The sequence below is a fragment of the Pezoporus flaviventris genome, unplaced genomic scaffold (assembly GCF_033815535.1).
Source record: "Pezoporus flaviventris isolate CSIRO_AGI_PZ_B2104156 unplaced genomic scaffold, CSIRO_AGI_Pfla_v1 ptg000023l, whole genome shotgun sequence".
Lineage (NCBI taxonomy): Eukaryota > Metazoa > Chordata > Aves > Psittaciformes > Psittacidae > Pezoporus > Pezoporus flaviventris.
This window is the reverse complement of record NW_026892571.1, coordinates 6,585,958-6,599,414: the sequence shown is the minus strand read 5'-3', so window position 1 is coordinate 6,599,414 and position 13,457 is coordinate 6,585,958. Positions and strand designations below refer to the sequence as shown.

The 13,457-nt window shown below is 57.4% G+C and overlaps 2 protein-coding genes across 6 annotated transcripts in view; both read right to left on the bottom strand.

Annotated features, from left to right (window-relative positions):
- The window catches only part of NDUFA2 (NADH:ubiquinone oxidoreductase subunit A2), a 346,452-nt gene that overhangs the window by 217,545 nt on the left and 115,450 nt on the right, over positions 1-13,457 (bottom strand). The gene's annotated exons all lie outside the window — the stretch shown is intronic.
- Positions 1-13,457, bottom strand: part of CXXC5 (CXXC finger protein 5) — a 31,497-nt gene that overhangs the window by 1,803 nt on the left and 16,237 nt on the right. For all 4 annotated transcript variants that reach the window (XM_061456547.1, XM_061456545.1, XM_061456544.1 and 1 more), the window contains exon 2: positions 3,538-4,578. In XM_061456547.1, the coding sequence (XP_061312531.1) occupies positions 3,538-4,323 (786 nt within the window). In that variant the 5' untranslated portion in view covers positions 4,324-4,578. The remainder of the gene's footprint in view (positions 1-3,537; positions 4,579-13,457) is intronic.

Sequence of the window (13,457 nt, the reverse complement as noted above, 5' to 3'; positions counted from 1 at the left end):
GGGCCACACTATCTCATAGAGGTTGTGCCTCAGAGGGCCCTTCAGCTCCTGCATCTCCAGAGAAGCAATGGACACCAATGGGAAACAAACCAGCTGGTTCTCTTAGATCAAGATACCCACCAAGCCTCAATGAGGAACCAGGGCAGTGCCTCCCCCCACCCCTGCAGAAGGGATCCCAACGTGCTCACTTCCAAGGGCATTATGACCCACACATGGGTTTTGTGCAAGAGGAAGATGGCTGAGAATGGGCAAGGGCTGGTGGTGCCCAGTAGGATGGATCATGATCCTGCTTCTGGCCCATGCTCGGCTCTGGGCAAACTGAGCTGGGGGCAACACCATTTCCCCAAAAGCCTCTGCAATATGTAATCAGGCATCTAGGGAAGACACAAGTGCCTCTGGCCAGTGATGCACAGGCTGTGGCAGGGCACACAGCCAGCCATGCTGGATCTCACCCAAGGCACTGGGTGCAGAAACAGGGCAGAGCACGGTGGACTCGCCAGCAGGGGTGACCTACTCAGATACGTCATCCAAAGAGAGAGAAACAAGGGTCTGGAGATGTCTGATACAGGTCATCTTCAACACCTCTGCCCATGCATTAATAAAGGAAGATTGACAACCAGCCCTAATGTGGCTGCTCAGCATAGATCAGCCCCATGATCATAGAATCACAGAACTGATTGGAACTTCCAGGGAACAGGGAAGCACAGAAGGTTGGAAGAGACCTTCACAGCCAATCCAGTCAAATTGCCCTCACATGTGCAGGACATCTTTCATTAGAACAGGTTCTTCAAAGCCCCATCCAACCTGACCTTGAACCCTTCCAATGATGGGGCAGCCACAGCTCCTCCAGATGACCTATTCAGTGTCTCACCTCCCTCATTGTACATTTCTTCCTTATCTCCAACCTAACCCTCCCCTCTTCCAGTTTAAAACCATTGCCCCTTGTCCTGCCACAAGGCCTTGGTGAAAAGTCTCTGCGAGACTGAAGTGGGGGTAGGAGTGATCCTCACACCAGCACTAGCTGGGGCACCAATGCACTTTACCAAGGCTTCTCCAGACGGAGGACAGCTCTTGAGTCAAATCCTGACTGTTCATGGCCTTTGTGTGACCTACAGCTCTAAACACAAGCCCAGGGTGACCTGGCCAGGGCTGGAGGAGCCTGGTCAGTGCAGGGACGTGCTGCTGCCTGCTCCGAGCATCCAACCTGCCTCACCAGTCTCAGAGCCTCGGGCAGCCCGCACCACATTGGGGCACCAGCAGAGACCGGTTATTCAGGCTCTGTAGATGTGCTGATAAAGCCTAATGGTGGCAGAGGGATTTAGTCCATTTCTTTTACGCTGCCATAAAGGTTTAATTCTATGTGTTTTTTACTGCTTGGTTTTAGATCAATGTTTAATCACAGCTCGGCCCCTGTCTCGGCTCCCCTAGGATGCTCCTCTGGACACACCAGGCTGGCAGACTGGAGCCACCACTGGTGGCTCTTCTTGGCAATGACACCTCTGCCCCAGAGATGGATGATGCTAGAAGAGCATCATCGTAGGAGTTTCTAGGAAATCTCAGGATTCCTAGGAAAGCCCTAGGAATTTTTCAGGCCCATATAAAGAGCCACTGAATGGCCCCTCCTGTCCCAGTATCAAGCACTGTGGTGTGATGGCACCTTGGAGCTGCTGAGCTGGAAGCAGCACGATGTCCTGGCCACTGATACCTCCAAATGAGTCCCCACCACAAGGCAGGTGCCAGCTGTTGGCCCAACAAAATGCATTACCAAGGCTGGCTGACATAAGAAGGGGTTTAACAACACACTCATTGACCCAGGTGACCTTAGGACATCAGCCCGGGTCTAAGTGTCCCTTGTCCCAGTCACATACACGCACTATCTTGTTCAATCCCACCGAGATCAACGCATGGTACAAGTGGATATCCTAAGAGAAGGGAGGATATGCTCTGAAATGGGGATAGTGATGCCCTGGAGCAACACACATCTGCCCAGGCGTCCATCCCCACCAGCACAACATCTCTTTTCATCCTCAGCACACCCATGGTCATGCCCAGGACCCATCTTTGGTGGCACCCAACTCTGTCCCATCAAGAGCTCTGTTCCAGTGGCTCAGCCAGCTGAGGGATGGGTGTCGTGGGTTCAGCGGGGAAACCCATAACAGGGGTGACCATTCCATGGGCTCCCAGTGCTATTTATCATCCCCAGACCCAGCTCAGCACCAGGAGCAGGGAGCAACTCCTCCAGCTGCTGCAGCTCTGAGTCTATTGACCCGCTTTAAGGATCTTTGGAAGAGATGAACTCTTTTTTTTTGCCTTTCTCCCTTTTTCCAGACCACTGACTCAGCAAATTAGAACAAGAATATAATTTAGCAATACAGCGGTTTTTGAAAGACACAGTCCCCCTCTCCTCATCCCCACCACCCAGACAAGGATTTCCCCCCCCCCCTTCACTATTCATTCAGAGCTGATGCTAATTGAAAAACGTAGAATGTGGCTGAGCAAATGGTGGGCTGTCTCTTTGGGACAAGCAGAGGATGGGCAGTGCCCTCATGCCAGGGTGTGCAATCAGTCTGGGTGACTTCTTAGCTTTTGTCAACAGGACGCAGTGGGATCAGCTCCTGGAAAAACTGAACCCAGCTTCAGCACAACATGTGGGGGACCCGGCAGACAAGTGCTGGTCCAGAGCACCCATAAGAGTGCAGAAAGAGGCAGACTTTGCTACAGCAGCGTACCCACATGCCAGCCATAACCCCTGCCACAGCCCCAGCTGAGCTTCAACCCAAGTCACTGGACTTTTCTTACGCTCTCACACGAATATGGCACCTCTGTGGTAGATTTGTGAAGGTGGCACCTCAAACCCAACAGCAGCTGGCATCCCAACCCAATGGCTATCCTCTGAGACCAACAGCAGCACCCATGTGGGGACCATGGTGGGCAGTGACAGCCCAGGTACCATCCCAAAGCCTCACACCAGGTATTCCAGCACCCCTGTGCTTAGCATGGATGCTCCCAGCTCAGTCAGATGCAGAAGCAAGACCACAACTCAGCTACCAGTGGGAAATCCATATGGTGCCTTACAGACTCATCCTGACTGCCTCAGGGAGGGATGCCGGAGACTCGGCATGGCCACATCATGGGAGATGCTGCCCAGCTTCTACCACCCAAACCCAGGGACTGCCATGATGCTGCTCAGAGCCCACAATGAGCTCAGGGGCTGCACCACTGCCATGGGCTCCACCATCACCCATTACCCCAAAAAAGCCACCGTGCCTGCAACAGGGAGAGTGAAACACAGCACACCCCAGAGAGAACCCCAGCCCTCCTCCCAAGCCAACCAACCCCAGTACGTGAGAGAGGGCAGGGCCGGGGGCACTGGGCAGAGCACACATCTCACGGTGGGGGGAGAACTGGTAATGGAAAAGCGGGGCTGGGGGGAAATAAAAAAGTAAGAAGTACCAGGCGCTTTATTATCTAGGGCCAGATCCGAACCCAGGAGCGCAGCCCGAGGAGGGGTTAGGGTGCCTGAGAGGGGCCGGTTACCTCCAGTGCTGCAGAAGGCTTCTTTTTGAGTTCTTCACACTTTCGGAATTTGCAAATCTGGTGGCCAGTTTTGCGATTCCTACAACTGCTGCACTGCTCGCAGTTTATCCGTCTTCGGCAGGGCGGGCACATGCCGCATCTTTTCCGTTTCTTTTTCCCCGAATTGATGGCAGATGCCAACTCATTCTGCATGGGATACTCTGCCAAGCCAGCCATATGGAGCGCGCTCTCTGCCAGAAACACGCCAGCAGGGGTCATGATGAAAAGGCCTGGGTTGATGGGAAAAGCCCCCAGGTAAGGAAAATCGGAGGGGCCGTTCATTGTCTCTGCAGCTGAGACTGCCTCCATGTCAGAGATCCCAGTCCCGTGGTCGCTTGCGAGAGGAAGATGCTCCTGTACCACTCTTTTGAGCATTTCTGTTGACTGAGCAAACTGTTGTAGGGCGGTCTGTCCTTCTGCGGAGAGCTCCGACACCCGGTCGAGTTTGCTCAGCATACTAGAGATGTTTTTGTGCTTTGAGGTAGAATGACTTTTATCCACAGTCGCTTCGTTGCCATTAGCTAAGGGGTTGCCTTTCTCTGAATGTTCGCTTATCGAGCTGCTGCTACCAAAGGTGGAATAGTGGGAGAGTGGACGGGACTTCTTAAGACTTTTGTTCAAAGGTTCACTTATTATCCCACTTTTGTTCCTCCTCTCGGAGCTGACGGGGGGTTGAGAGTCATCTTGGGTGTTTTTTTCCGTCTCTGCCTTGTTCCCAGTGTCTTGATGGGAGCCCGAATTTGACATGGTGCCCGGAGCACAACAGCAAAATCAAACCCCCCCCGAACAAAACAACCCCCAAATGAAACCAAACCCCAAAACCCACCCCCAAAGCCAAAGATCCCCAAAGCCTTGGTGGGAGCACCAGCCCGCCGGCCACCGGGGAAAGCTCAGATGGGAACGCTCATCAACGGGGCGTCTCCTCCGGCGCCGCTGCCGAGGGCTTCAGTCCGACCTCAGAGCAAAGACATACTCTGCGGCTCTGGAGCACAACACGCGGCTCTGGAAGGAGAAAAGAAAAGAGAGTTAGTGCTGGCGAGAGCCAACAGGCTTTTCAAAGCAGCTCTTCCTCCCCCTGCCATGGAAGTCTCAGCGCTGGGAACAAAGGAACTCCAGGGAACGGACCTCGGTGGAGATCCGCTGGGCTGTGCTGTGAAAGGGTCACCATGCAGACAGAAGCGGGGGTTCACAGGGGAAGTCCTGGCCTGGTGGCAATGGCACGCTGGTGCTTAAAGGCTCTCTGTCCCCGGCTTTCCTCCCACAGGGACCGCAGCCCCAGGGAAGTCCCAGGGCTGGTCTCCAGTGGGCCCCACACTTCCCCCGAGCCGCCAGCCAGAGCTCATGCAAGGGGCAACTGGTCCCCTGCCTGCAGCCACCAGTGTCCCCACATGCTGGGTGCCATGGATGCAGCAGGTTGCAGGGCTGCATCCCAACTCCCACATCACCCAGCTCAGGCCAGGCTGCAACCATCTCCCTCCTTCTCTGCCTCCTCATTCTCCTGGACACTTGTCCCCAGGCCAGCACTGCACACCAGCACCGGGCAGAGGAAGGAAGACACGTGGGGAGCTGCAGCATCCACCTCCAAGTGCCATGGGGAGTTGCAGAGTCACCCTCCAAACCCCATAGGAAGCTGCAGCATCCACTTCCAAGCCCCATGAGAAGCTGCAGCATCCACCTTCAAACCCCACAGGGAGCCACAGCATTCAGTTCCAAGCCCCACCAAGAGCAGCAGTGTCCACCTCCAAGTGACGTGGGGAGCTGCAGCATCTACCTCCAAACTCTATAGGCACCTATGGTGTCCACCTCCAAGCCCCATAGGGAGCCACAGAATCCAACTCCAAACCCCAGTGCTGACCTCCTGCCATGCCCCAGCGTGCCCTTGCCTGCTCGCCCAACCACAGGCTGCTCTGGTGGACACAGGGGCTCAGTGGTGATGGTGAGAGCCCACCTTGGTGCCGTCCCTGGGGCGGCTCCGGGGCAGCTGGGCCTAGTGTGGTTGCAAACACTTGTTGTTGTGAAATTCCTGCCCGTCCTCCTCCCCTTCCGAGCACGCCTGCACGCACGCACAGGCACCGCCGGAGTAATCAGGCTTTAGAGGAGAAAAGCTGCAGGGCTTAGCGGAGCAGGAACCCTCGTCCCCACCCCGGCAGCAGCTGGGGGAGGGCAGCTCCGGGAGGAGGCCCCTCGCCTACCCCATCCCTCCATCCAGGCTGTCCTGGCAGCCTCCTCTCAGGTGATGGGACCATGTGTGGCCAGCGCTCTTGTTCCTGCGCCAGGGGTGATGCTGCAGAGCGAGGGGCATCCCCGCATCCCCTGCATGCTGCTCGTCCACCACCCTTCGTGTCCCCTCAGTCACAGCCGAGCCACATTCCCAGCAACCCCACTACAGCAGAGTAGTCCTAACAATTCCACACAGACATGGCTTGGGAGTATCACTGTTAGAACGCTGATGGGGTAAGGTCCCCATGTCAACAGCCGCGGTGCTGGCAGAAGACAGCCTGTCTCAGCCCAGTGCCAAAGCCAGCTCGCCTGCAGAGAAACCCCCCCGTCTTCACACTCAAAACCGCTTGCTTCAGCTGCTGCAGGATTTAAGATGCAGTGTGGATCGATGCAAGGCTTGGGTTCCAGCCTGGAGCTCACCAGGCCACATGGCAGGAGGGACAGGCTGCCCTTCCCTGAGCATCACACCCCATGGGGATGCTGGGTGCTGGTGAGGCTGGGGTGCATCTTCAGTGGGTGCTGCCAGGGAAGTGGGGGACCCGTCCCTGGACGAGTCACACCTTAACACTGAGAGCAACAGACGCTGGGGCCGGAGCGGGGAGCATGGCAGGAAAAGCACCAGATGGGAGGATGTGAGATAAAGCCGCCCGTCACCGTTATCTCGTGCCTGCTTTTCCTGCGTCCCGGCGCCTCTTCCGCCCCGTGGTGTGGCCCAGCGCCGGGTTGGGCTGGGGTTCACCAGGCCGTTGTAACCACCAAGCCATGGTGCTGCTGTGGCCTTAGCTGGGGGTCTCCAGGAGCGCACATTGCTCTGGGAATGAGCCCAGGTAGTGCCCACAGGACAGCAGGGTCTGGGTGCCAAAGCAGAGGGAAGCAGGGAGAACACTGGCTGGAGGCACACTGTGATGGCCATCTCCATCAGTTCCCATCCTCCTCTGCTCTAGGATATCGGCCAGCCCTTCCCTGCTGCTCCCACCCGGCCACATCAGCTGGTGCCCCAGCTCTGAGCCCCGCCACTCACAGCCTCCTCCAACCAGGGCTGATGGCAACAGAGCACGGAGCATGATCCCCCTGAGCACCCACTGCTGCTGCCTACCCCATGCGGCTCCCCAGCACCCACAGGGACAAGGGGGACACTGCCACGTCGCCTCCCATCCCCAGTGGGACAGGGCGATGCTGAGGAGTGGTACCGAGCAGTGCTGCCATACAATCCCACCATCAGCAGCCGCTCAGCACTGCCTTCCATGCCCACGGGGCCATTATCCTGCCCAAGTGGGATAGCTCTGTCCCTATGCTATGTCCCCTCCAAGGACCCCAGGACCTGCTTGCTGTGTGGTGCCTGGTGGTGCTGTGCCCCCAGCCCAGCCCTGCAGACATCTCAGCAGCTCCTCGCCAGCCTCTGCCCAGCCAGGTTGCTAATTACAGCGGGGGGGAGGAATTAATGATCTTAATCCCTTCTTTATGATTGACCCAAGTAAAGACTGTAAGGGCCCCCCCTGCCCTGTCCCATTTCTACCCCTTCTCCGGCCCCCATCCCCTGGGGAAGGCGCCGGGCAGCGTCATCTGGGTCCCTGTCAGAAGGTGCTTAGTCCCGGCTGCAGCATTAAGGGGCACGTGATGGGCTCCCTCACCCGGGTCTTTGCACCGGGCAGCTTAAGCAGCCTGGAGGGATGCCAGGGTTCAAGGGGACACCACCAAGGTCGGGAGGCCCCAGTGCACACCCAGGGGTTCCCAGCTCTCCCTTCCTTCACAGAACCTTGCTCTCCCTCCCTGCAATCCCCCTGCCAGGTACAGGTTCTCCAGGGGGCTCAACTGACCAGTGAGCTACGACACCCAGACAACATCACTTGGGTGTCCATGCTCCATGCTCCCTGCTCCCACCAAGACCAATTTCCATAGGAAACCTCAAAAAGCTGCCTCCTGACACCCCAGGGTGCTCAGGAGCAGCTCTTTCCCATGGTCTGAGTGGAAAAAGGGAGTTTTCCTCCCTTCATAGGCTTCCCCTGGAGTTTAGCCCAGCAGCACTCCACATCCCTGCTCCATCTACCCCAGAGCTGCCAGCACCCCGCACACATCCTATGGGACCACATTGGAATAGTCCTAACAACTCCAGAATACAAAATACAGGTTGCAAAGGGATCTCTGGTGGTCCAGCACCCGGAATGATGGACTGAGAGTCCGCTGATTGCGGACACCATTCCCTGTCAGAGGGGAGCAGGACAGGAGCTTTGCTTCTCATACAAAAAACGCCAGGCTGCAGTTCCCAGCCCGCTTCCCTGTGTTATTCCACTGCATCGCTGGAAAGCCACCGGCTCCCGCTGGTACAGAAAGTCTCGCCTCCAAGAAAGAACTTCTGCTTTCCTTTAATTTCAAGTAAACCAGGCTCCTCCTGGAAGAGCCGCCGGGCGGTCAGCCGTGAAGGAACCGGCAGAGCTGACGCCGAGCTGCTCCCGGGCTCCGGAGACAAAGGCAGAACACACAAATTCGGCTTTCTCCTAATCCCTGGGCGCTGGGTGGGCGCGGGGGGACGTGGCTTTGTCCGCCCGGAGCAGACAGAGGACGAGGACGGAAGGGACCCCGGCGTCTTTTCAGCCTCCAGAAAGGCGGTCATTGTCCCCTCTGCCGGGTTTTTGTCCCCACTTCCTCCCCATCGCCACGCGGCCGCCTGCCTGGCGCGGCCCCCCCCTCCCAGCAAAGCCCTGCTGATGGACACACAGACACACGGACGGACGGACAGACACAGGCAGCCCTAAGGAAGGCACTCACCACCAGCACTTGTCCCTCTCCAAGGCAACCCAGGAGGGGCCTAGGGTGAGGGAGGCTGTGGATGGAGGTACAAGAGAGGGGTCACAGGTGGGCCCCATGCTCCTCATGACCATGGACCTCAACCACCATGGACAGGGGCTCTGGATGGCCAGGACTGCGGGGCCATGGGTGGTGGGAGAGATGAATGTGATGTTCCAAGACACCTTTGAGCATCCTGGTGCGTGAAGCACACCTTGGGATGAGAAAAGCCAGCAAGCAGAACAGGACCACCACCCTGCAGCACCGTCATGGGTCAGAAGGTCCAGAGGAAACCCAGTTCAGAGGCTTGGGAGAACAAGCAGCACCAGAACAAGGCTCAGAGCAACTCCAGCCGCAGCACCACAACACCCGCTTCGGCTCCAAGGTGCCTGATTTCCACAGCACAAACCCACTGCTCCCTCCACCAGTGACACAGGTCAAACGGAAGATGTATCACCACAGCCTCCTCCACCAGCCAGGCAGGAGGCACCAGACCAAAGGGCTCTCTCCAACCACACAAGGAAGCATAAGGAAGTCTTTCAGGAACTTTCAGGAAGCTGCCAGGGACTCAGCCAGGTGAGAGGCAGCCATGGGGACTGCTGGCAGGGCAGACACCCATAGCACCCTCACCTCTGCACTGCTGCTTCCCCCAGTGTGGGGAAACAAGGTGAACCGAGAGTGAAATCAAGCTTCCATCTCCCAAGGCTGAATATCTTTCAGGACACCCATTCTGGGAGAACATGGTGCTTGATAACCAGGCACAGGCACCCGGAGGCAAAGACAAGGACATTGTTTGCAAGCCATCACCTTTGTCAGCCCCTAAAGCCCCCAAGCTCTGCTCTTCAGATTCATCCTCCCCAAAACTGGTCCAGCCAGAAGATCGACTGTGGGTGGGCCATGGAAGTTACCATCACCCACTGCATCTTCTCCAAACATCAAGAGAGGACGCCCAGGCCTGGGGGAGCTTTGGGCAGTGTTGTAAATGCTGAAGCCTCACCCTGAGTGTTTGCACGTTAAAGAGCCAGAGCTATGACAGGTCTGTGACGGGTCACCAGATGGGCAGCTCACATGGAGATAGTTCATCTCCCATGCTCCCAACATCCTTGGAAGGGCCAGTTGTGGCAGCCGCTCTGCTCATCTCTGCTACCGAGGTGGTACTGAGGGACGTTAAGAAGCCAACTCCTGAATTAAAAAGGCTATGGAAGATTAAATCCAGCATCTGGAGATAGCCCTGGAAGCAGATGGCGGCTCATCATGGCGCACAGAGTGGCTTTCACCCGTCTCATCCTTGCAGGCAGCCACTCTGCTCCGGTGGTGCCTCCCCAGGTCAGCTCTGGACGCACACAGCCTGGTCAGCATGGGCCAGAGACGTGTCCTGCCAGGCACATCCTCAGGGATGCAGTGAGGCCGTCCTGCAGACACCCAGGTCAGATCCCTACACCAGGGCTCCAACAAAGGCACATTTTATCCCTGTTAGTTGTGCCTTTCCCCACGTAACCCCATGGCTGCTGCAGGCTTCCCAACCCACCACTGGACACCCAGCTCAGGTAAATGCACCCATCAAGGCAGAGCCTACCAACAACATGTCCCGGACTTCCACCACAGAGAGGACAAGGATGTCCCCATGGACACCATCACCTCCAGGCACATCCTTGGACCTCACCCTGCGGCATCCTGCATGCATCCCCCTGTGCTTGGGGCCACCCCATGCTTCCAGGCTGTAAAACGTGGGCTGCGTCCTGCCTCCACAGGGTGGTGGTTATGGATTAAGGAGTCTTAAATGTCAGACGACCAGGCGCTCCCTGGAAATCCACTTATCTCGGCTGCCACTCGGAGCGGCCAGAGCCGGGCGGTTATGGAGATAACGCGATTTGAAGCGTCCACCCGAGCGTTGCAGGGCTGCGGGTGCCCTGCGGACAACACCAGGCACCTCCTCCCCTCCTCCCTCACCCAGCTGCTGCCCAGAGAGCCGGGTGATGGCCCTGCTGCTCCCACCTGCACCGCATCCCCTTCCCCAATCCAGTGGGATGAGGGAAGCTTGGCAGCATCACCTCCGCAGTGCTCAACCATCCCCTCCATGCCAGAGCTGCACCAATTCGCTGCCCAAATCCTAACACGACTGTAACTAAAACCTACCAGATTGAGCCTCGGGAAGGGCCCCCCCGCCGTGCTTCTCCCCCCCGCCCATTCCAAATGGGATTGAACAGATCTGCGCTCGCCCGAGCCCAGCTCGCAGCCAAGCAGCATCTGACACTCCCGCACAGTGGCATGGCTCTCTGCCGCTCACCCGCTCCCCCAGCTTGGCATCCCCTCACCTCACGCCACCCCCTTGGAGATGCAGCATCACTCCCAGCCCAGCAGAACACACCCAGACCCTCTTGCAGGGGCCCAGCTCTTTGGTCCAGTTAATGCCCAGTGTCCCCTCCACCAACAGAGGTACCCAAGGGGGTTTCAAGGTGCAGGAGACCATGTTCAACCACCCAAGGGTATTGGGGCCTGGTGGACAAGGGGCAGGCACAGCAGATGACAGCAACAATGGGTATCCCAGCAGGAGCTCCAGGAGCCACCATGAGGGGCTGTGGGGTGCCCAGGCAATGCTTCACCCCCAGGAGACCCACACACAGCCCATGGAGGCCAAGCTGAGACGTGTGAATCACTCCTGTTAACAGATGGGGTGATTATAGCGTAAATTACTCAGGGTCTGACTGATAACAAGGGCAAGGAAAGACCGATCAGCAGGCACTGAGCTACAGGAAGTTCATTACAAGTAAGAAAAGAAGTTGTAGGCACAGCCACATGGGAGCATTTCATGGTGAAGAGCCCCACACCCATCAGTGCCACCTCCTAGATCCACTAGTGCCACCTCCAATGGTGCCCAAATCCATTAGGGCCACTTCCAATGATGCTCAGATACATCAGTGTCACATGCAAGAGCAACCCCAGCCTGGAGAGGTCCTGTTGTGCTTCCAGCCCTTTCCAATCCTCATCCTTTCACATCCCACCAGGCAGAGCACAAACTGAGGGGCTGCTCCCAGGAAAGCCAGCGGTGGGAAGGGCTGGTACACCATGGTCACCATCACCAGCAGTGAGCAAGAAGTGCACCAGCAGCAGGCACCGGGTCCAGCTCAGTGCATGAGTTTGGTCATTAATGGGTGGTGGGGATCTCCTGGTCCTTAGTGATGAGACCCCCTACTTCAAAGGTGGCTACCACCTCAGTGCCTCTACCCCATGGACCCACAGGACATCAGGGAGGAGCTGTGCAAGCAAGGGCGCAGTGAGCACCCAGCTCACTCTGTGGGATGAAGAAGACATTGGCATGCAAGAGGCATCTCTGCTGCTCATACCAGAAACACCCCAGAGGGCTGGGTCCCTGCTGCTTCTGTGCTGGTGGATTGAGGGATGCAATCCCTCCCCCCAGCCCCTCACAAACACCCATTCCTGAAGGCAACTGCTTTAAGGAATCACTTTGAACACTGGGAAGCCGCCAGGGCCCGTGAATGGCCGCGATTGACAGATGTCTGAGAGGATGGCAAATAATCTCGTCTTCCTCTGGGAGGATTCGGGCCGCCCGCACCCTCTCTGGGGTTTATCCATTGTCTGCATCCGCCGGCGGTTGTTATTTTTGGTCAGCCCCACGTTTCGTTTGGCCTTGCCGGCAGGAGGAAAGGAGGAAGAAGAGAAAGGGGAGGAAGGCTGCTTGGTAGGGGGAGGACCAGCTCCGTTTTGGGAAGGGGCAGTGGGGCACCCCACAGCCCTTGAGGAGTCCGGGCGTCTCTTCCCAGCTCCACAGCCTTGCTCAGCACAGCCACACTCACCACAGCAAGCACAGCTTCCCTGGTGCCTGCGGGAATTGCTCCCAGTAAGCCCAATGGACCAGAGGGGCTTGAGAGGTTTTGGGGGGCAGATCCTGCTGCCCAGCTGCCAGCACCTTCCTGTGGAAGCAGCAGGTGGGGTCATCTCCAGCAGCAAAACGGGAGCTCCAACAGGGATAGGCAAATCCTGCCCATGGCCAGCACCATCCCAAGCCCTGCCTGCAGACCCACATGTGTCCACCACCATGGGCCAGAAAAGACTGGGGAAGCTCATGAAAGCCATTCTCCAACCTGCCCTGACCCTCCGGGGATGTGGACCCCATCCTTCACACTTCACCCCCAGCACTGTGCATCCCAGGCAGCCTTCCTGATGGCTGGGGCTTGCCAGCGCTGCGGGATGCAACTCAGGCAGCTCCTGGGACCCATCCCTCCAAGCTGTGTGCAATGGGAGGTGTCAGCAGAGCCAGGGAATGAGACACCCAAGAGGTCATGAGGAGAAGACACACAGCCATGCCCCAAGACTTTGCGCTTCTGCCCATGTACCCAGTGGAACCAGGGGAGCATCAAGCCAGGACTTGCCATCCTTCTCCATGCCGCCTTCCTGGTCCACCTACAAAGCACCAAGACAAGAAGCTGCCTCCCCACTCAGCAAGGCTTTGGCTCCTGCAGGAGATGGAGGGCACAAAACCACCTCTCCCCAGCCTTCCCCATGGCTTGTCATTCAAGCAAACCCCGTGGCCTTTAAGCTGCCAAGGTACCAGAGCTGCTCCGGAATCGGAGTTCGCTCGGCTCCTGCCCTGGAGCAAGGAATCTGAAACGCTGCCACTGGAAACGAAACAGAGCATCCGTCATTTTACTTGCCAGGAATATATCTAGCCCCCAAAAAAAGAAATGCTGCCTGCTAAAGAGCCAGCAACAAACGCCCTCGATCACACTGGCGAAGCAGAGCCTGGCATAGGGCATCACCACCCGGGGCCTGCTTCCCTGCTGCATTCAGAATCACCCAAAATTCAATGAGCAGCAGAGTCAGGAGAGGGCTGGAGCCACCCTGGAGCTGGGTCAGGA